The sequence below is a fragment of the Prosopis cineraria genome, unplaced genomic scaffold (genome assembly GCF_029017545.1).
Source record: "Prosopis cineraria cultivar Desert tree isolate PC_DT_omini unplaced genomic scaffold, ASM2901754v1 PC10, whole genome shotgun sequence".
NCBI lineage: Eukaryota > Viridiplantae > Streptophyta > Magnoliopsida > Fabales > Fabaceae > Prosopis > Prosopis cineraria.
In genome coordinates, this window is record NW_026555341.1 from 26,894,059 (window position 1) to 26,918,743 (window position 24,685).

The 24,685-nt window shown below is 34.1% G+C and overlaps 1 protein-coding gene and 1 long non-coding RNA gene across 2 annotated transcripts; both read right to left on the bottom strand.

The window, feature by feature from the left end:
- Nucleotides 1–3,082: 3,082 nt before the first annotated feature.
- On the bottom strand, nucleotides 3,083–5,485 carry LOC129322518 (uncharacterized). Its single transcript, XM_054968826.1, has 8 exons — nucleotides 5,369–5,485; nucleotides 4,851–4,935; nucleotides 4,543–4,678; nucleotides 4,307–4,464; nucleotides 3,902–4,022; nucleotides 3,645–3,818; nucleotides 3,375–3,401; nucleotides 3,083–3,271 (listed from the first exon to the last, which is right to left on the bottom strand). Exons 4-8 carry the CDS (start codon nucleotides 4,432–4,434, stop codon nucleotides 3,083–3,085), a joined length of 639 nt encoding a protein of 212 aa, XP_054824801.1. The 5' UTR covers nucleotides 4,435–4,464; nucleotides 4,543–4,678; nucleotides 4,851–4,935; nucleotides 5,369–5,485.
- A 3,121-nt stretch (nucleotides 5,486–8,606) lies between these two features.
- LOC129321253 (uncharacterized) lies at nucleotides 8,607–10,336 on the bottom strand. Its single transcript, XR_008595962.1, has 3 exons — nucleotides 9,613–10,336; nucleotides 9,053–9,183; nucleotides 8,607–8,955 (listed from the first exon to the last, which is right to left on the bottom strand). It is a non-coding gene; the product is annotated as an uncharacterized LOC129321253 (long non-coding RNA).
- Nucleotides 10,337–24,685: the final 14,349 nt, after the last annotated feature.

Consider the following 24,685-nt stretch of genomic DNA (forward strand, 5'->3'; position numbering starts at 1 on the left):
TCATTGGAATATTATATGAACATATATGAGTAAAAGAGTAGAATCTCGAACCAGAGTATGTGAGCATAGTGAGGATTTCCCTCACTATGCCACACGTCGTGGTAGATGGTAGATGTGCTATAGCACATAGTGTAAAAATCAAATTAATTGGGACATGTCCAACTTGTGAAATAGAAGCGAAGAACAACAAAAAAGGGTTCTGGCATGGAGAAGAGAAGGGGTTCTACTAAGGCTTTAGTTTTCGGGAGCAAGAGCGATGTTTCCGACCTATTACTTATCAAGTAAGTCTCCTACTGCCTTAACCTCCGATTTTACCCTAGTTTCTCTTAGTTTTAACTAGTAACAAATTGAATTCAGAAGTTTAAGGACTTGATTTCTTACCCTCTAGTAATAGAAAGGTTCTTCAAAACTAAACTAGTTCTCTGTGACTGGTTTAAGTTAGAGCGATAAAGCTTTAAAACTATAGACATGATTTGCCCCAATCTAAAGAGAGTAGTGAGAGAAATTTTGGCTAAGTAAGGGTTAAAGCTTGTAATGAGGGGTAATCAATTGTGATACGCGTCACCAAGTGTGAAATGTAGAAATGATATCGATTAGGTGTTTAATTGCAATAATTGGCACTTTTTGTCAATAGTGAAATTGAATTTAGATGCCAATTTTTTGTAGATTCTAGTGTGATGCGTAAATAAGCGGAAAGAGATTCAAGTAAGGAAATTACATTGGTAACCCTTTCTATTAGACAGAAGGGTTGAGGTAACCATATAGTTTATTAACTATTATAACTATGTAGAAGTAACCAAAATTTATTGATCATCACGAAGAAGGGACCAACGATGTTGCTTAGGCAAGTCAACTACTTTTGACAACATAAACCAAGATGTCATTAGGCCCAAGAGTGTAGAATGAATATTGGACAAAGATAAAGGCTAAATCTTAGACCAAAAAGTATTAAAAGCACAGGCCTAAAGTCTAATTGGAGCAGAACTGAACAATGACACTATGTACAGGCTAGTCTCCCACTCAAAATTAAAATCTACGGTGGCTCGGCCGAATTGGAGTTAAAAGTTAAAATAGCTCATCAATATAAAATATACCATCCACGTACAATCTATGTTCATCAATGAAGGCTAAATCTTGGAGCAAATAGCATTAATTTTTTGTTTTACTTTGGATAATATCTAAAATTCAATTTGATTTGGCATTTATTTTATCATTATTTTTTAAACAAGTAATACAAAAATTTACTATCATCATCAACTATTTTTTCTTTGATTATCAACTGTGGTTTGTAAATACCTGATGATTTTGGACCTGCTTTACTTTCACTAACATTTTTATGAGCAACATTCTTCTCTATAGTTGACTCATTTGATTGGTTTATACTCAAAATTGCATGAAGTCTGGCACTTCTCCGTTGGAAAACATCTACAAATAAATGGGACCAAGGTTAGGTAATGAAGAAATGAATTGAAAGCAGTAGGAAAAGTCTATAGATATTTTTGATTAGTGTCACTTGAAACAGAGTCCTCTAAGAACTTTGATGAAAGGCTAGTGGTAACATTTGTTATGTCACCCAGAGCTACTCTCCTCCTTTTTGGCCTGTTTACACCAGATGTTTTTTGAGAAACTATGTCCTTTGATTGACTGTTGCAAGGCTGGCTATTTAAGTTTGGAAGAGATTGACTGAAGTTCTCATATGGCGTGTTCTTCCAACAGTGTTAATTACTGAAAATTTATGTTTCTTAGGTGTAGTTCCCCATCACTAAGTCATAACAGGATGATTAGGAAATTGAATGGAATAATGATCTCTCATGGTATATAAAAGCATGAAATAGACGAGATCTCATACCATTACTGTTAGGATGAGGAGTTGGACTGCATGAATCATTTTCCCCATCGCAAGAAATAACTATCCTTGGCAACATGTCAAAGAGGCCAAAATGGAAGCTATGGACTGATTGTAGGTGTATATAAAATGAAATGGAAGAGATGAGTATCAACTTATAGCACTATGGATGCAACTCGAGAGTGTGCGGATAATGGAAAGGGTCAAATATAAAGCTGAATATTTTGTTTAATAACAGTGATATGTCAACTTCAACATGTTGGTTTGCTTTTTAGCATAACTTGTGGCAGTGGGAATAAAGGTGCAAGTCAAGATTCATGAAAAAGGTAAAAGCAATAGGTTACACTAAAATATATTTTTTATGGAGAATGGTGCAAGGCATCTAAGATTCATCCATAGTGCAAAGGCAGTCAAAAAAGTTTACTTGCAGCTTTATAGAAAAAGTATTTTCTTGAAAGTTTTCTTAGGTTATTAAATATTATTATTGGGTTAATAAATTTGAAAGTTGCATGTGGAAAGAAATTAAAATTTTACAATTTCAAAACCATATGCCACTGTTAGGTTTCTATATGATAAAGCAACTTCTATATGATATTAATAATTTATTTGATGTATTTCAATGGACTCTCAATTGGTCAGCCCAATATTAAATGAAATCTAGCTAACATCACATGGGGCATCCTATCTAAGTGCATGATATCTAATTCTTTAACGCTGAGCTATTTTTTAGTAATTATTTTGTGTATTTCTTATTTCATCAATGACTACTTCTTGTGGTCCACTGGACCGATAAAATGGACATTTAGCACAAACCAACTAATGATTACAAAAGTTAACATGATAATAGATGCTAGCCTCTTTAATAAAGCATTAAAAAGTCTACTTATGAATTACTGAAATAAAGCCTCAAAATACATGATAAACTTAAATAACCAACATAACTTGTTCATATGGAAATAACTGTAAGCATTCCCAAACATAGCATTTGCAATAAAAGAAAGCTAAAATGTTAAGCCACACAAACAACTAATTAATAAAAACAAACCTATAAATTCAAGAAACACTAAGGACTGCTTAACTAAGACAACACTCATAAAACTTAGATTTAAAATCCTACAACACGTGACTCCTATTAGTCTACAGATTTTTCTCCTACTTGATTATCTTGACACTTTTTGTATGTGGTCCTAATGAATGCACGTTGTCGTAAGTCTTGATAGAATTATCCATAATTGGTTACTTCTTTGCAGCACATTTCCTCTTGCCTTTGGTTTGTGCAACTGCAGGTTCAAGTTGTGTCTTCACTAACTCAGTAATTGTTATCTCTTCTAGTCCGACATAGTTCTGAGGAACCTGCTGAACAGATAGCTGGTGCTTCTCAACAGGCTCATCATTTTGAGGCTTATCCATATGTTGGTTACTAACCTACAATTATAATAAAATAACAAAGTTATGATTGCATTATTTGTATACACCAAACATGTACAGATTTTAAATTTGTCAATAATAGGTATAAATGGAATATGACCTCTTTTGAATTATCCTCCACTTGGCCCTGCTTTAACAATAAAAGAACATAGTTACATTAGTCAAAGTATACTAATATATTATATGATTCTTCTAAAATTAACAACAGATAATCATAAAGAGCAAAACAAAACTAAGAAAGCATGCAAGACTTGATAGCCTCGTTGCTCGCACCTTAGATTCTGCTTTGGCCATTATTAAGAAAAGATATGTATCAGAAAAATTCCATGATAGTATAGTTGCAATATAATAATATAGGAAATACAATCACCTCATCATTAGCTTCTGTAAATTCGTTAATTAAATCACCACATTCAGTGTATTGAGTGACACTTATGCTTGAGTTTGAATACTTCTTGTTGTATGCATTAATCTTAAGCTTAAGAATCATTTTCTTGCCAATCAGGTTGTCCAATTCATCAGGAAAGTCATATGTGCGTTTGTCCTGTAATTACATAAAGTCAAAAACCAAATCATAAAGCAATAGTGTATGTTTTAAATAAATGAGAAAAACTTATAAACATCTACATCATGAAGAATGGCCTTCAGTTCAGCTACAGTCTTATGAAGAAGCTGCACAGCTAGCTTGTCCCAAAATACAACAGTAACCTTTCCTGTCTCGTCTTCCACAGTATAGTGAATCTTCAACCTATCAGTTTTAAGTCATTGCATTTGTGATTATAGGATTATGTAAACATTGATTCATTATTCTAATGATTAAATATGAGTATCATGATTAAATTTAATGATATAATTGTTAATAAATAAATATTGTAATTGAAATGAAAATACATTTCTCAACAGCTTAGATTCAATACTCACGAAAAATGAATAAAGCAAACAAATAAAACTCAATAATAGATCATTAAATTATATTATTATCTGAAATGAAAATAGTCCAATAAATATTCAAGTATAAAGAAATTTATTTACTTTGGTTCAACTGAATCGGGTTTCTTTTTACAGGTGGGACAATAAGTAGAATCATTCTGTTCAATGGTCTTTATAGCACATTTAGTACATCCATCGTAATTCCATCCATGACGAGTGTCTAGCTTCATAATTGTGCCATGAATTAAGAAACTGGAATTCTGTAATAAAAAAACTATTAGTGGTGTTTAACCATTGTGAATGTAAAAATCAGACTTCCTTATTTAATAATTTCTTACCACTTCCTGGTCCTGAATCTGGGCAATATCTATTTTCTATGTATTGCGCATCATGCTTGATCCAGATGATTGAGTAGAAGCAGGTGTCAAGGGTTGTGTTCCTACTGTTAGGATTGGGGATGATTGGTCCCTTGCCCTATAATTAAAAAAGAAATGAATCAAGTCATTAGAAAAAATGAAAGGAAAAGATTAAAGATGGAGATTTAATATGTCAACTTTATTAGACGTACAAGGATAGTTGCCTACTAATGAATAATTAATAAAATATCAGATGAAAGTGTATGAAGTTAAATGAGAACAGAAATCACCTATGCATAAGATCTTTCACTTCTTTAATTGGAGGATTATACAATACTCTGGTAGCATTAAAAGAGCTACAAATTTGTGGCAGTCCTGGTGTTGATTAATCAATGAGAAACATTAGTGATCATCGTACAAGGACTTTAAAATTGTGAATGTGAATATTGAATTAATCACTGAATTATGACAATCAATATCATAAAGTTTATGCCTAATTTAACAACTACTCGGTAAACAATAATATAACAGTATTAACAATTAGCAAGGTAAAGAAAATGTTTTACCTTCCTCAAAAAATCCAACTCTACAATAGTTAATAATAACCACAAGTAGGTTGTCTGTAATTTGCAGCTGACCCATGAAAGCATTGGTTGAGCACTCGTCAAAAAAAATACACTCTACATCATTGTCACTAAAAAATGGTAGAACAATGATAAATCATTTTGATTTTATTTAAGTATACCATGAATTCAATAATTAAAAAACAGAGGAAAAAACAAAATGATTAAGGGTTGTAAGGATGTACTCATTATCGGTAATGACCATTCTCAGTTTATGCTTTGTTTCATGGTCACAGCAATATTCCTCAAGTTGTCCCATGGATTTGACAAATCCATACACGTCTGCATGGGCATGAAAACATCAAGAATTAAATGAACTTTAAGCCATAAATAATTATATTCAAGAGTAACTCAAAATAGAATAATATAATAAAATTACATAAAGTCTAATAATATAAAAGTATTTCTAGATAAATAATGATACGCACTAAATAAATGTGGTATACTACTCCCCTCATCCACCTTGATTATATCAGCTAATAAGAGAAATGGATAACAGTGGATAGGGATGTTTGCAGCTCAAAATGTATATTGTCTGTGTGAAGTTGATCTTGAAAGGGTGAGTGGTGGCTCTAAATGTATTGGTATTTGATGAAAGGACAAAGTTTGCAATGAAATATGTTTCTCCTTCAATAGGAGTTTGCCTGTACTGATCAAGCAAGCTTTTTAGCAGCACACTTGCTTGAATTTTATTGCCCTGAGAATATTAGATGATTACCATCACAGGAGATGAATAAATGACAATAAATGTAAGAAATGATACTTTTGAATAATCATACCTCCTTGTCAACTGACACCATTGTAACACAGAAAAGTTCATTTGGTGATGTCTTATGATATACATTCCATTTTCTGTCCACACGAACTAAGATCCTCCATCTATCAGTACTATTGTTCAAGTCACTGATGGATGAAACACTCGCCATTGTTGCGAGACTGGATGAAACTTCAAGTGTTGTAGATGAGAAAGGAGATGTGTGTTCTAGCTAGAGGAAGAATGCAGTTATTTATAAGTTCTAGCTATAGAATTTTTGTTGGTTGGCATATTAGAGATAATAAAGAGTCATAATTTTTCTTGTAAGACAAACTTATTATCAGTGTAAGTCATAGTAATTATGATAACAACAATAATAACTTTTGTGATGTAGTTAATTAGATAATAAATGATCATGGAAGTTGTCAATGTTAGGAGATTAAAGATAATAAAGGATAGTGTGGAAGGAAATTATTGTTCTTTGTTAGCTTGTCAGGTAAGTCCTATTCAGATCTGTTTCAAAATCGATGTTAACATATCTGAAATAAGAAGTTATTTAAAATTAAGGATAATTTGTTTAAAATTAAATGTTTGGGCAATGCAACTTTACATGAGTTGACAGAACAGGGGAAAAGGTTCTGCTATGGCAATATTGATCATTTTGGAAAAAAAATTAACTGTATAAAAACATTGTGGCAGCACACCTTTTATTCTAGGCAGAGATAATGTATCAGATTCCATCATGAATCCTCAATGGGTAAATGAAAAAATTTTCCTCCTTCCTAAGATATACAAGGAAATGGAAATAGTTATAACAATGAAAGGGAAAGCAAGAAAAAGAATGACTTGTGCATACAATCAGGAAAGTATCACAGTAAAGTAATAAGTTATAATTCCAATAAAGAAAGATAGTTCCTAATTGTTGACCTATATAATTATCCAGAGTTTTTTTCTATTCAACAATTACAGAGAGTATTGTAATTAAGTGATAGCAAGTTTAAAGTTGTTAGAAAAAAGTTGCTGCAATGTTGAAAGCAAACTTTATATTACTATCAGACAAAATCTTCATCGTTCCTAAGATATACACAAGAATGGAAAGTGCTATAAGAATACAAGTAAAAGCATGAGTAATTACGCCTCAAGCATACAACCAGGAATGTATCATGATAGTGATAGGTTTTTGTAATTCCAATAAAGAAAGATTCAGGATGCCTAGAGTACCTATTTTTTTCCTTACAGCTGTTGAGAGTATAGTGAAAAAGTAACAGAAAAGTTAATAGCATCATGCTGTTAGATTAACTAAGATATAGAAGAAAAACACTATCATGACACAAGTTACCTGGCAACAATTTTTCTTGACTGAAAAAATAGCATGAGTAAAAGAGCTTGGTAGATGAAGAATTCATATGAATTAATAAACATTGTGGCTTTTCGGTATTCAAGTTTTACATATGAATGGAAAGTGTTTTGAAAAGTAAAATGTGTTAAAATGTAATAAAACTCCTTTACTGTGAAAAGAATGATGTCAGACTACACAAAAGCAACTATATATAAAGTAACTGCATGGCAAATTACACGTGAATGGAAAGGCATATTATTCATTCATAACAATTAAAATACATAAAGATTTTGGGTAACCAAGTGTAACACATCAATGGAAATTATTATGAGAAAAAATGTGTGAACATTCAATATTACTCATTTACAATGGGAAAAAAATATGTAAGACTACAGAAAAGAAACTCTATATAAAGTAACTGCAAGGTTTCTAAACAATTTTAATTGTTGTATCAGAATAACTAAGATAAGTTAGGAAATAACTGTTCAAAATAAGTTAATAGGCAAGTCCTTGTCAGACGAAGAAAAAATATTTGGTATAATAGAAGAGGGTGGTAACCATTTAATGCTGCTATTTAACTTATTAAATAATTAATAAAACCATCTGAATAATCCAGCAAGCTCAGAACATACCTGAATTGTGAGCAATTTGAAATTATTTTTTGGGAATGGGTAAATGAGAGTGCATTAATACTTGTACAGAGATTTCATGAAGAGACCAATATCACTTTCGTCCATTGTTATTAGAGCATAAGGGATGCTAGCTTTAGACAAGAGATAATTGAAGGAACCAGAGGATAAAAGATTCATTCAAAATCTGCATCAGATGCTTCTCACTTTTTACTAATAAAGTGTGTTAAACCAGAAATGCCCCTAGCTAAGGTAATCCATATAAATAAAACTCAAACATGATAAGGATGGTTAAGTGATATATGATGCAAGAATGTACACCATGTGATACAAAACAGCTAAATTTTAAATGCATATGCACATGCAAAAAGGATTACAACATTTGTCATGACCAATCATATTAAGTGTTTATTCATAAATTGAAAAAGTTATACTGTTTTCTTTTTTTATGTGGTACCCATTTTGCAACTGAAATAATCTAAATCACATGCTTGTAGAGTTAATTAAATTAATATCCTAGACAAATGCATGATGACTAATACAATGTGTAACACTGCCATATCATCAGTGATAACATTATACTAATTAGGATGGCTGCACAAATAAATCAATCATCTTTGAAAATCATTTACAAAATAAATCTGATGCAAATTATAATTATAGATAAATGTGCAGCAAACTTATTAGATCTATGTAAAACCAATAAGCAACTATATAAATTCAGAATAGTGAATTGGTAATAGTCAAGCCATTGGCTAAAGTACTGATTATCTACTCTTAATATATAACATGGCCTATACCATGTAATAAAATTACAATGCTTAGTGGAGACACTATGTTGGTCTAAACCATACAAAACACCTAGATAACAAAAAGATAAAAGATGAAAAACATAAAAGAAGTAAAAACTACTAATAACCTACACAAGTCTTGACTAAAGATAAAATCCTCTTCACATAGCTAAGTTGCTGGCAGCAAGGTCAGGGTGTAGAGGGTCGGTATACCAATAGACTTTAGTAGCATTCTTGAACTCTTCTAGACGATTGCTCCCTGCAAAAGAATAAAAATGGTCATTATGACAAACACAAGCAAATAATGTAACAGAACTTTGTGCAATCAAAGGGATATAAGAGGATAATCATATTACCGAGGCCTCTAAACAAAATAGCATATTGGATGACTACATAAAGTGGGCTTTCATGATCCTTGCATGCTTGGTATGTTGTCCATGCATCCACTGCACAATCTCCTTGTAAGACACAAGGAATCATGTCCCACCTATCTCAGGCATAAGGTGGAATAAAATCATTAAGCATAAATTACAATTATTGTTTGTGAAATGTATTGTGGTAAATAAATGAATAAGAAAAATTATGATTATCAATTAATTTTTGCAAAAGAAATCATAGAGGGTGCAGGACTTAAGCTAAAGTAATAAACTTTATTGTAAAAAGACATGATAACCTCTATAAAAAAAAGTAAGCCTATATTAAAGGAAAATCAACTGTGAAGCAAAACATGGCATGCTTTATATCATATAAGGTTCATTAATGTCCCAAAACTTGCTTTATATAGTGAAGGTTCTAGACAAGTCCTCACTAATGATGATAATGAAGCTATGAATACTTATATTAATAATTTCTTAATTCTTAATATGTTAGGCAACAATAAAAATTAAATATTAATTCTAACTAATATATATCTCACTGTATATCCTACAGAACTATCCACAGCTTCCTTGTCAACAGGTTATCATGATCTTCGACGTTCTCCCATTCAAGGTCTCCAACATGCACACAAAGACCAGCAACATCTACAAGACGAATTAATAAGTGTGATATGACCACTAATGACTATATGACATAAAACATACTAACATAAAAGGAATGAAAAATTACTCACCGATTAGACGGGAAGAAGGGAAATTACTTGCCTTGAGTTCATGAACTAAACAGAGCTTGAAGTTGTGGCCAAGGAAATTAGAGGAGTGTTCACGTATTTCAGAACACGGCAACAATGAAATGTGATACTTCCTATGAACAGGTTGACCTCCATGGTTCACTTATAGGTTTGTGATGTCATAAGTTTTATTAACTTTAAACCGGTTCTTAAACCAAGCCAGCATCTCAGGGCCCTTAATCAACACTTCCATTCGAGTACCCTTAAGATATTTTAAGGAAAGAAAGAAAAGTTAAATGTATAATCGATCTATGAGAATACAAATATAAATGGTTAAAGTAAAAATACCTGAGCATCAAATACCATAAGGTTGATGGACCATGCATGCTTAGGGTAACCGAGATCAAGCTCATAAACTTCGTCACCAACGCAAGGATAAATATGGTCTACCTTCACAAGTATACCCCAACTGATCTTGGTGAGATCAAGACTATTGAGCATATCATAATGGTGTGTATCTGAATCCATGGGATTAGATAAAGCCATACTGAGATGGAATCAGAAAACTACAAAGATGGCTGAAAAACCTAACAGTGGAGATGATATGGGCGAATGGAGGTAAAGATCCAGGAGGAGCAGACAGAGTGGCTACTAAGACAAACGATTTAGAGTATAACCGGTGGGTTTGAAGAGAATGGCGTGCTAGCATGGAAGGAGAGTGGGAAATTTACTGGGAGCTATTTCTAAAGAATATGAGTGAACGACAATGTGAGGCATAGACAGTGGAGTCTATTCCATCTTGGTAGGGTTTTTGAGAGAAAGGGACATTTTGCTTTGGTTGAATAAGCAGTGTTGATAGCTTTAATTGTCACCAGTCTTGGAAATCAATAAATTTAATTTTTTTCGGAGGAAGGAAGCAAAAGCATGGTCACTTGGTCAAAAAGATAGGAAACAGCTTTAATAATTATTCTTCTTTTGTCCAGGGGGTAATTATGAGTAACTATCAAATAAAGGGGTGCACCTTTCTAAGGATTATGAAATAACTTTTTGTCCTCTAGCATTTACGAAAAACCAAAAAAGCCCCTAACCTCCTTCATATTCTTCAAGACCCGTGAAGGAGCCATATTTTGCATGTCTTTAAAATGCCAATATTACCCTGAGTTACTGTTCATGAGGATTCATTTGGGGAATAGATTTCTATAATATATTCACTTGGAGAAGGCAGTCGAGACGCTAGTTTTTTATTTTTTTGGGAATGGGTAAATGAGAGTGCATTAATACTTGTACAGAGATTTCATGAAGAGACCAATATCACTTTCGTCCATTGTTATTAGAGCATAAGGGATGCTAGCTCTAGACAAGAGATAATTGAAGGAACCAGAGGATAAAAGATTCATTCAAAATCTGCATCAGATGCTTCTCTCTTATACTTCTCACATAAGAGAGATCACATGGCCACATCATATTTAAAAGTACAAAAAATTTCTGTCATGTAGCGTAGAATATAAATGACAAAAATGCTCCCAATTTCATTCGAATCGAAGTAACTGAAGGGGCGGAGCCTTGCATGCCATCTCTGAAAAATGCCCACATTACCCCCGGTTACTGTTCATAAGGATGTACTTTTGGAATAGGTTTCTATAATATATTGATGTGTGGTCAATCAGGTGTGTATTATCTATTCAGACGTGGTCAAGGCCCAAAAAGTGGCTAATAACAATTGGTTTCAAATTGAGACACTTAAGTGACAAAATTTTGGCAGAAAATGGACTAAATACACTTGGTTGTCCAATTTTTGATAGAAATATCGGATTGAGATGAAACCAGTGTCATTAGTTAGATTTCAAAATAATCTTCATGTGGACACTTGAAACATCCCAATCGGACATCGTATATGGAAATGGTACACATCTAAAATTTACCTCAGAAACTATAAAAATGACAATAATTTCAAATGTGTGCGCTATGGCACATGTGCCCACATGTCGCGGCACATGGCACAGAGTGAAATGGCTGTGGTCTCTGTGCCATATGCCGCGGCGCATGTGGCACTAGCCATGGCATACAGTGCCAAATTTCACTTTAGTTTTCCTAATTTGCATATGTTTTCTTGATCTTTGATATATTTATGCTCATGGGTTCCACTGTGTGTTAAGGTTTTATAACTCAAATGAGTTATGAAATGATTTCTAAAAATTTTATTAGGATCCCAAGGTCTTCAAGTTTCAAAGTAAATGATTTTAAATTGATTAGAATTGATTATAATGGAGCATATAGTAATGTGGGTTAAGGGCATTACAATTGAAGTTGGTATCAGTTTCTCGAGTTTTAGATCTAGTTATGTGCTTGTTTGTGCATTTATCCTAGACTTTGGCATCTTATATCTTGTTCGTTACACCTATTCTTTCCCTTTTTGCTTACCTCTTCTTACTTTTATCCTTAGAAGGGGAGAAAATGAGAAGAAGAGGTACTCAAGCTTCACGTAGTACTCGAGTGTCTAGACGTCAGGTAGAGGATGAACCTGTGCCTGATGTTCAACTGTATGTGCCTCAACAAGCTGATAGAAGAGATGGCTTATTAGAAGAGCTGAAGGATATGATGATCGATATTCGACAGACTGTGCGAGGTCATGATGTATTGTTGAGGGGAAGAGATCACGCAAAAGAGAGATAACCTCAAGAGAGGTTAGTATAAAAGGAAGCTCATAGTAGACCTGAGCCACCTCAAGCTTCAAGTAGTAGGTAGACTATAGGAATTATTGATGACCCATCTATCGACCGAGCTTTGAAGACTTATATGAGGTTCAGTCCACCTATATTTGATGGCAGTATGAGAGAAGGAGAAGCTAAGCAATGGATTGAGTGCCTCGAGATAATATTCAAGGTGGCAACCTATACTTCAGAGCAGAAAGTGACTTTAGCCATGGTTCAACTAGTCAGAGTAGCTAAGAGATGGTAGAATTCAGTAAGACCAACTGGTGGTATGAGATATACTTGGGAAGAGTTCAAGAGAGTGTTTTTCGACTATTACTTCCCAGCATCCTTTTGAACTAAAAAAGAGGAAGAGTTCCACGCATTCAGGTAAGGGAATTAGATGCAGAGGAATTCATCAATAAATTCAATTATCCGTTCGCCTATTCCATGTACCTACAGCATCACAATAGCACAAAGTAAAAGGTAGAGCAATTTCTAGAGAAGATGTGTCAAAGTACAGGAGCAAATTGCTCTATTCGATATCACCACTTACAAAGACAAGTGTTATAAGTTGAGAATAGCTACAAAGAGAGGCAGGAAAGTAGAGGCTGAGAAGAAGAGGGATAGTATGGGAAGATTTACACCTTCTCTAGGTCTGTCGGCAGGTGTATCAAAGAAGTCCGTGTATAGCTCAAGCAATTCTGGAGCTTCTGGGAAGAGGAGTTTTAGTAGAGGTTCCTATACCCGATCAGTTTAGAGAGGATTAATGCAGATGAGTATTAGGGTCAGAATTGGGCCTCCACAACCTTCAAGGCAAGCCTTAAACACACCAGCTCCTACCTTTAACATTAGAAGGTCACCCTAGTGCAGTATCTATAGTAGATTTCATATAGGGAGATATTCATTCTGTTTCAAGTGTAGGAAGCCTGGCCATAATGCCAAGTATTGCCCCGAGGGTAGAATTGAGACAACAGAGTAGCAGTTGACAATTTCGAGATGAGCATTTGCAGTAACTCAGGAAGAGGCTAGGGTGTCTCAGAACTTGATCAAAGGTATTATTTCTGTCAGCAGTAGTAGAATAGAAGCATTGTTTGATTTGGGAGCTACACATTCCTTCATCCCAAAATAATGTGTAGATAGACTGAAATTAGGGTTAAAAGAGTTACATATGTTGATTAAAGTAACGACACCTTCTAGGTCCTCAAGTATTACTAGCAGAGCATGTCAGAAAGTAAAAATTGTATTTGAGGATTGGGTGTCTGTGATAGATCTGATTTGTATTCCCATGAAAGGGATTGATGTGATAGTTAGCATGGGTTGGCTAACAACTAATAATGTTACGCTAGACTATGCCAAGAAGCTAGTGTCTTTGCTAGTGTTTTTGGCAGGAACTAGTTCTAATGAGCTGCCAATATTTCTATTAGTTGTGCAATCTGAGAAGTTGATTAAGCAAGGGTGTGACACTAACATGGTTCACTAGTATTTTTCAAAGAGATGTTTGGATTACCTCTAGAAAGAGAAGTTAAATTCTCAATAGATTTGGTTCCTGGTATAGAACTAATTTCTAAAGCCCCTTATCAGATGTCACCCTCAGAGCTAAATGAGTTGAAGAACCAGATTGAAGATTTGCTTAATAAGGGTTTTATTAGGCTGAGCGTGTCGCCTTGGGGTTCGCTGGTATTATTTGTAAGAAAGAAGGATAGTAGTTTGTGACTGCACATTGACTATTAGTAGTTGAATAAGGTGATGGTATAGAATAAGTACCCCTTGCCCAAGATTGATAATCTGTTAGATCAGTTGGCTGGAGCCTCAGTCTTTTCCAAAATTGACTTGAGGTTAGGGTATCATCAGTTGAGGGTCTCTGAGAAAGATGTGCTTAAGACAGCCTTTCGTACACGCTATGGGCATTACAAGTTCTTTGTCATGCCATTTAGTCTGACTAATGCACCTGCAATTTTTATGGATTACATGAACCATATTTAGACTAGTTTGTTGTGGTTTTTATCGATAACATTCTGTTTTATTTAGAAGATGAGGAACAGCATGGCAAGTATCTTCGGATTGTCCTCTAGATTCTTAAAGAGAACAAACTATATGCCAAGGTTAGTAAGTGTGAGTTTTGGCTGAGGGAAGTCAGATTTCTAGTCCATATGGTATCAGCAAATAGGATTCCTGTTGATCCGCATAAAGTTGATGCTGTTTTAAGATGGGATTGGCCTAGTTTAGTTATGGAGATTCAATGTTTTCTAGAATTAACTGGATATTACTGAAGGTTTATCTAAGGTTTCTCTCAGATTTCATCTCCGTTGATGAAGTTGACCTGAAAAGATCAACCTTTTATTTGGCATGATAGGTGTAAGACTACATTTTGAAGCTGAAAGAGAAGTTGACTACCGCACCTATATTAATAATCCTAAATCCGAGACTACCGTACGAGGTGTATACAGATGCTTCCCTGAGGTTTGGATTGTGTGCTAATGCAAGATGGGTGAGTGGTGGCTTTTGCATTAAGGCAACTCAGGCCACATGAAGAGAATTATCCAGCTCATGACCTTGAACTTGCAGCAGTGGTCTTTGCGCTAAAGATTTGATGTCATTGCCTATATGGTTTAGTGCTTAGTATGTTTAGTGACCACAAGAGCTTAAAGTATTTAATGAATTAAAAGGAATTGAACATAAGGTAAAGAAGGTGGATGGAATTGCTTAAGGACTATAACTTTGAGTTGAAATACCATCCAAGGAAAGCTAATGTGGTAGTTGATGCGTTGAGCAGGAAGACACTACACATAGCTAGTCTGATTGTTCGAGAACATAATTTGATGAAGTCTTTCATCAATTCTCAATAAGATGCACTATTGAAAGCTTTAGTACTTATAATACTGTGATCAGTAGTGATTTCTAGAAAGAGTTGAGAATGGCGCAACCAGAAGATGAGTATCTCCTTAGGATTCAAAAAGAGGTTGAATCAAATCTAACTAAGGATTTCAGCTTTAATGATGATGGATTCATGATTTACCAAGACATAATTTGTGTGCCTAATAATGCAAACTTGAGAAAGGTGATTTTGAATGAAACATATTGTAGGAAATATACTATTCACCCAAGAGATATGAAGATGTATCATGACGTGAAGTGTTATTGGTAATGGACAGGGATAAAAAGAGATGTGATTGAGTTTGTAGTATGGTGCTTGATTTGTCAGCAAGTGAAAATTAAGCACTAGATGCCGATTAGGACATTACAGCCATTAGAAATACCTAAGTGGAAATAAGATAGTATTTCTATAGATTTCAACTCTGGGTTACCAAGAACTCAATTAGGGCACATTGCTATTTAGGTGATAGTTGACCGATTGATGAAGTCAGCTTACTTCTTAGCCATCAAGATTAGTGATTCTCTAGAGAAGTTAGCTGAGATTTATACTCGTAAAGTTGCACATTTACATGGAGTGCCTAAGGATATAATCTTTGATTGAGATCCAAGATTTATGTCTAGGTTCTGGGGAGCGTTGCAAAAAGCCATGGGTACTATATTGAAGTTTAGTATTGCTTACCATCCTCAGACTGATGGGCAGACTGAGCAGACTATCCAAACTCTAGAAGATATGTTGTGGTTTTGTGTGCCAGAGTTGCGTGGTAGTTGGGATAGCTTACCATTGACTGAGTTTGCATACAACAATAGTTACCATTTTAGTATTCAAATGGCACCATATGAAGCTTTATATGGAAGGAAATGTAGATCGCCATTATGTTGGACTGAATTGAGTGAAAGAAGCATAGTAGGGCCTAACATTGTGGACCAAACCACTTAGAAGATTGAATTGATACGAAAGAAGCTATTGACAACTTAAAGTAGGCAAAAGAGCTATGCTAATCGAAGGAGACTATTAAAGTTTCTGGTAGGTGATCACGTGTTTTGAAAATTTATGCCAGTAATGGGAATTAGGAGATCAATTAGAGCCAAGAAATTGACTGCTAGATTCATAAGTTCGTTTGAAGTTTTGGAGAAAATCAAGCCGGTTACCTATCGAATTGCCTTGCCTCTATAATTATCGGGGATTCATAATGTGTTACACATGTCTCAACTTAAGAAGTACCAACCAGATCCTTCCTATATGATTAAACTTGAAGAAGTGGAGCTATGAGAGAATATGACCTACCACGCAGAACCACAGCGAATAGTGGATGTAAAGGATAAGTAGTTGAGAAACAAGACTTTTCAACTGGTAAAGGTATTCTAGAAGGGTATGACTCCTAGTGATGCAACCTGGGAGACAGAATCTAAATTGAGACAGCTATACCCTTAATTGTTCCTTTAGGTATGTGTGAGTTAGTAGTTATTTCAATTTTAGGGACAAAATTCTTAAAAGGAGGGGAGAATTATAACATCCTGAATTTCTAATCCTATGTTAATGGCTAATTAGTGGATGAATTAGTGATTTAATGTAAGATTAGGGTTCTTAATAGTGAAGTGTTATATTGACCCATTGGGATGTTATATGAACAGATGTGAATGGAAAAGTAGAATCCTAAAGCAGAGTGTGTGAGCATAGTGAGGATTTCCCTCATTGTGCCACACGCAGCGGTTAGGGATAGTGTTGAAAATTGTGCCCTAAGGCCAATCATTATACTACACACATTGTTATTTAATGAATTTCTCTTTTGTTATTATATCAATTGTATATTCAATATGATAACTGTACCGTTGAACAAACTGTAGTAATTGTCCTAAATGTTCCTGATCGGTCGTCTATGAGGGATCATAGATTGAAATAAGACTAGTATGACTTTGATTAATTATAGAGATACAAATCAAAGTCATAGGCACTTGAAAGAGTATAAGGTGTTGAACCGACCCACTATAAGAAAGCTGTATGGTACAAATCATAAGCTTATCTCATATGTAACTATATCACTAAACCCTTTGACCTGAGATCATCATGGATTCCTACATGATGACCACTGAACTTTGACCTAGTTAAAATTCACCTTTGACCAGGTGATCATAAAAGCTATGATTGAGTTTATTGATATTCATGTAGAGGAATATGAGTGGTCAAGATGGAATTTGTCCCTCACATTAAGTGAGAGATATTACTGGGCCCCTCGATGAGTAAGACTGAGAAAATGTATGGCCATACTACAATAGAAAGGGTTTTTCCATTGCTACAGTCAGTCCATTCAAAGATCAAAAAAGCAATGGTCAAGTAAAAGAGAATGACAATTCCATGTCTCCCACTTGACCGAAATATCACGTGACAAAAGGAATGTAATATGGTTGCATGATAGGTTATATTGGATCATCGATTCTTATGTGAATTGAGTAGTTACAATGTCTTGCTAGACCCACTTATGACTTGTGGGCTAATAGCATAATTAGCCTACTGCCAATTTCATATGGGCCTATAGGGTTGCACACAGGAACAGCCCAACTCGAGCTATAGTGTCCAAGTTCATTAAATATGGAATATGTCTAGGTTCAATAAATTTAATATAGGGTGAATGAATTATATTATATATATATATATATATTTATATATTTGAATATTTATTTGATAAATATTTATATATATTTATATGCAATATAAAATTCAAAATATAATTTGAGATATATATATATATATATATATTTGAAATATATATATTTATGTGTGTGTTTGTGTGTATCTGATATATATATGTATATGTATATGATATATAAAATTAAATATATATATATATATATATAATATATAGTTTCAAAAAATATAATATATATCTATGTATATATATATATATATTCATGTGTATATATATAATATAATATGTATATATGATATATATTATATTATATTATATTGTGTTAGTTTTAAATTTAATTTTATATGATAGATTAAATTTAATAATTAACATGATATGAGAGAATATCATGTCAATTTTATAATTAGAATTTATAAGATAAATTCGAATTAGATATGATATCAAGGATTAAATTTATGAGATAAATTTAATTAAATTTTCATGGGCTTTTAAGTGAAAGACAAAAACCCTTATCCATATACTATATATAGATAGGGACGTCCTTTATGAAGGAGGAGAGAGTTAGAAAAATTCTGATGGTAAAAACACTTTGAGAGCCACGAAACACCCTATAGAAAGGAAAACTAGCATTCAGGAAGAACGAATGTTGGGAGCACTAGCACATTGTTTGAGTTAGAGAGCTATTTGTGTGGATACTGGTAGAGGGAGCAAATCTATATTGTCAGCTCTTGAGATCCAAACTCTTGAAGAGAACATGCGTCGAGTTCGAAGAATTAAAAGGTAACTCTTCTATCCATCTTGACTTAAATGAGTTTGTTTGGTCCATATTACGATAGGGACTTTAAAATTTTAATCTTTCGCTGTGCCTCCCTATCCATCAGATAGATGCTCCGCGGTGCATGGTGTAGAACTCTGATAAGTAGGACGTGTTCAGCTCGTGAAGGACAAAAGGGAAATAAGGAGGAAAGAGTTCTGGCATGGAGAAGAGTAAGAGATGTGCTAGGGCAAGCATAATCAAAAGCAAAGACAGTGTTTTCGACTTGTTACTTATCGAGTACGTCACGTACTGCTTTAACCTTCGATTCTACGCCATTTTCTCTTAGTTTTAACTGGTGAGAAATTGAATTTGAGAGTTCTAAGGAGTTGATTTCTTATCCTATAGTAATAGAAAGGTTATTCAAAACTAAACTAGTACTTTGTGATTGGTTTGAGTCGAAATGATAAAGCTTTGAAGTCATATGCAAGATTTGCCCCAATTTAGAGAGAGTAGTGAGAGAAAATTTGGCTAGAAAGGTTAAAGTTGGTAATGAAGGGTAATCAGTGGTAATGTGTAATGTCTGCCTTGATATTACCAGGACAACACTCTTACATGCCATTATGATAACCAAGATTAAATAAAATCCCAAGAAGAAGTTATCACAACCTAAAAGTTTAAAAGATATTTAGTTTAAAATAATGGAATCCTAAGAAAATCTTTTTAAAATATTGTTTGAGCTCAAATTATGATTAAAAATCAAATTTATATAAATACAGAAGCATGGAATTCAAACAACACTTTAAAACAAGCTAAAAAGCCATTTTTTGAAAATTCTGGTCTATCTGTCACGGCGCAAGCCACACCCGCTGCAGCAGATGGCATAAAGGGATGAGTCCCTTGAGTGGCACTTACACCGCGACACAAATACCATGCATCACAGTGCACACTTACTGTCATGATAGTAGATTGCTATCATGACAGCACTTTAAACTTTTAAAGAGAGCCATTTCACCATTTGATGTCCAATTTAGGTGGTTCAAGTGTCTACACAAAGCTCTTCGAGCCTCCTAGCTAATGGTACTAATCTTACACTCAAATAATCATCCGTGTAAAAGATAGACACCTAACTCCAAAATGATTTGTTTTTACCTCAACATACACATAAAGGTGTTTAACTCATAATGCCAAATGCCATTAGCCTCGAAAACACTTTGACCACCTCAAATAGACCACATATAACATAACAAATCAATCATATCACACAAATAAATATTCACACTCAAAATGACCACCAAAACCCTAATTGACAACAATACACAAGGGTGGATAAAACTTGAGACACATATCAATTTGGTTATTTTGGCACATATATCACTTCAAATATATCACTTGTAATTGTATCTAGGCCAAAACACACATTGAAGCATCATAATATCAATCTTAGGCCATGATACACACATATATCTTAAATTCATACAAGTGATAACTAAATCATGTCATGATCTTAAATTGGCATTATATGATGGCAATATTCATTACAATGCCTAAAAAGAGGAAAGGAAAGAGCTATACAATAATGCTCTTCACTCTTCAATCGCCCCTTCCTTCCCGTTGCCCCTACCTGAGCCCTCACCTATAAAATATAGCCATGGGGTGAGATAAACATCTCAGTAACAGAATAATTCACTACTATTAATTAACTTGCATAACCATAAGGGAGTAAAGCTATTGAGCACTAAAATGTACTTTAGCATATTATAACATACTCTTTTTCATCAATACAAATCATTTACCAATAGCATGATCATTCTACCATCCAAGCCTCCATATCACCCTAACTGAAACCATAGGCTCTTAGACTAAGTGCACATCCACAATGATCTGAACTCACCTTTAGTGTAGGATCACCCAACCAAAGGCTTCCTATCCCACTTTTGAACTATAGTTTCCCCCTATCGCACATGAATCGAGAAGTTGTTACTCCAACACCGTATCACTGATGCTAAAGAGCATCACTCTTTAACGCCGTATCCTGCATAGATACTAAGGAGAAAATCTCCAACATCGTGCATCACTAGACACTGAGGAAAGACATGCCATATAGACTTCCACTACTCTTTCCGATAGGTGAACTCCTACCTCCTAACATGATCATGCTCACACTCATCATATATAACACATATACATTTTAAATTTTTAAACCAGTCCATATAAGATTTTCATCATTCTCATCATTTATAAATAGTTTTTCATGCACAAAAGTACATTTCACAATATGCAAGGTTATCAAATCTTGAGTAACAAATTTAACATATCTACTCACAAACAGTTAAGCAATATAATTATATGGTGTAAATTATTCTGTTACCTCAACTCTTTATCGCACAAAAGGGTTACATGGCTCAACGTTAGCTCCACACATTCTATATGCATGAGATAACTCGAGTAACACTCAATCTACACAATCAAGTGACAATCATCAATTATCACTCTGAATAACCTTGGATTCACTAGGTTTTAAGTACCTATAATGCCCAAATTCCCTATCTAACCACACCAAACATTTTAAAACACTCTAACCATCCTATTAAACATCCCAACATAGTAAATTCATTATCCAATTCCTCACATTGTCTCAAAATCTTCAAATTATACCTAGGGTTCATCTAAACCCTTAATAAAAATTTTAATTCACCATAAAACTCATAAACCTAAGGTTAGAGGCTTGATTTAACTCCCCAAGAGCTTAAATAAGCTAATGGGTTTGGTCTAAACCCAAAGCGACCGAGATCAAGCCCCACACCACTATTTAAGTCAGAAATTTTGCATAAATAAGGAAGGAGACGGAATATGAAACTTACCTAATGATGATTCAAGCTCCAAATGCTCCCAATATGGCCTAGGAATCATGCCTTAATAGACCTCGATCGGTATTCATCACCCTCTCACGATATTTTTCTTTCTTTCTCTAATTTTTAGTCTACTTTCACATTTGATAAGTACTTATTTTTGCACGTGTACTGTGGTGCATTGACATACCCGCTACTGCATATGGCACAGAAAGTTCCTCAAAAAATTTAAACTCCCTTCCATGCTATGGCCCACTCAAACATCGCCCTAACCCTCTTCTAAGGCTATCCAAAGATCCAAAAACTCAATAATTTATCTATATTGACCAAATTACCCTTGAAAACACTAAAATTCCTAATTTGAAAACCTAAGATGTTACATAATGCATGTAATCGAGTGTGAATTATGGAAATGATAGCAATTAGGTGCTTAATTGTGACAATTGGCACTTTTATCAATAGTAAAATTGACTTGGGTTGCCAATTTTATGTAGATTCTAGTGTGTAGTGCACGAATTATGATAAAGGAGCTTGAAGAGGGTTGTTGGAACACGGGTAACCCTTTTTAGTAAACAAAAAGGTTGAGGTAACCATATAGTTTATTGTGTTTATTAACTATTATAACTATGTAGAAGTAAATACAAATTTATGAATTTGTTGTTTTAAGAGTTTTAGTGCATGATTTGTTATTGAAATGGTTTTAGCATGTACAATGGTTTGTGAGATAAGATTTGAAAGGTTATTTGATTTCAATGAATGTGTATATATATATATATATATGATATGAAAGTATATGTTGTGGAAATGTGGATGAGTAGTAGAAATTATGAAAAGAGCATGATCATACGGGTAGGAGTTCACCCAAGATATGTGAAGATGTGTGTTTGTGGAGACATGTGAGTGAAAAATCTATATAGACAAGCTGGCACCATGGGATATCTGATGTAGCATAATACAGGCTGGTACCATGGGTAATCCGGTACAGCATACTATGAAACTGTTACTATGGGACATCCGGGCAATTTAATGATGCCTCTATCATAAGTGTGTGAAGAGGGAAACTATAGTCTATAAGTGGGTTAGATTACCTTTGGCTGGGTGTTTCTACCACTGAAAGTGTGCTCAGGTCAATGAATAGTTAAACCAGGAGAGCCTATAGTTTCGTGTTGGGGAGCATTAGAGGTTCCGTGGCTAGATGATCATGCTAGTACGTATTTGTGTGGAATTCCTTTGAGAAGATGATATTTCTTCTTATTTTGATATATCTATGTGATATTATATTAGTTTTGTTACTTTAGCATGATTATTTATGAAAATAGACATTTAATGAACTATATTAGTTATTGAGATTTTTATCTCATCCGTGGTTATTTACATTTTTTAGGTTCTAGTACTAGTAGGGTGAAGGGGAAAGACATTGACTGAGTAGAGATTTCTTACTAAGCCTTTATAAGGTTCTGGTGTAATGAAGTTGTTGGTATTAGTTTTGAATGTGGATAAGTTGCCATAGGATTCATACATGTGCATAAAGTTATATTTATGGTATATCTAATGATTTTGAGTTCCCTAGCCCTTGTATATGTATGAATGGTGAAATGACTAGGTGGGCAAGTAGAGGTAATGTATGTGTGTGTGAACATGTGATGTTTGAAGGGGATGGATAATGATTTGGCCTTGTATGTGATTAAAGAAATGAAAATGTGATTTGGCCTAAAAGTATGAAACGGGCGGTTTATAAGCCAAATACTTGTATGTGTGATGTATTGTACATGTGTGTGATCAATCAGGTATGTATTGTTCATTCAGACGTAGTCAAGGCCCAAAAAATGGCTAATAACAATTGGTTTCAAATTGAGACACTTAAGTGATAAAATTTTGTTAGATAATGGATAAAACACACTTGGTTGTCTAATTTTTGATGAAAATTGAGATGAAACTAGTGTCATTAATTAGATTTTAAAATAATCTTCATGTGGATGCTTGAACCATCCCAATCGGACATCGTATGTGAAAATGGCGCACATCTAAAGTTCACCTCAAAAACTGTAAAAATAACAACAATTTCAAGTATGTGCACTGCGATGCATGTACCCACATGCCGCGGCACACGACATAGAGCAAAATGGCTGTGATCTCTATGCCACATGCTGCGGTGCATATGGCACAAGCTGCAGCGCACAGTGCCAAATTTCACTTTGTTTTCTTGATTTACACATGTTTTCTTAATATTTGATATATTTATGCTTCTGGCTTTCGCTGTGTGTTAAGGTTTTATAACCCGAATGAGTTATAAAATGATTTTTGAAAATTTTATTAGTATCCCAAGGTCTTTAAAGTTTCAAAGTAAACAATTTTGAGTTGATTAGAATTGATTGTAGTAGAGCGTATGGTAATGTCGATTAAGGGCATTTACATAGTGAATGTTGGGATGAGATATTAGCATGCCTTTCAAACAATTAAAACTCTTTTTACAAGCATCATCAAACACAAATGGAACATTTTTTTTGAAGCAATTTAGACATAGGTAATGCTATCTCACTAAAGCCTTTGATAAACCTCCTATAAAATCAAGCATATCCTAAAAAAGATCTCAAATTTTTCACACACGTAAGGTATGGCAATGAAGCAATCACATCCACCTTAGCCCTTTCCACCTTTATGCTATTGGAATAAATCAAATGACCTAAGATAATGCCTTTGCTAGCCAAAAAATGACATTTTTCAAAGTTAAGAACAAGTTTCTTTTCTTTATCTAAAGAATGCAAGTTTGACTCAAAGGACTCACCATACACTGTGAAATCATCCATAAAAACTTCTATTCAACTTTCAATGAAATCATAAAATATAGACATCATGCATCTTTGAGAAGTTTTAGGTGCATTACATAGACCAAAGGGCATCCTCCTATAGGTAAAAATACTAAAGGGGCATGTAAAGGTGGTCTTGTCTTGATCACAAGGGGCTATAGGAATTTGAAAGTACCTACTAAAACCATCTAGGAAGCAATAATCAGACTTCGAAGCCAATCTTTCAAAGATTTGATTAATAAATAGCAAAGGAAAA

Excerpts from the sequence above, each read along its gene's own strand:
- LOC129322518 (XM_054968826.1), bottom strand. The coding sequence starts at position 4,434 with ATGAAGCTAGACACTCGTCATGGATGGAATTACGATGGATGTACTAAA. Across the intron at positions 3,819-3,901 it reads TGAAGGCCATTCTTCATGAT|GACAAACGCACATATGACTT; the intron begins GTAGATGTTTAT and ends ATGTAATTACAG. Across the intron at positions 3,402-3,644 it reads TTACAGAAGCTAATGATGAG|GGCCAAGTGGAGGATAATTC; the intron begins GTGATTGTATTT and ends TTGTTAAAGCAG.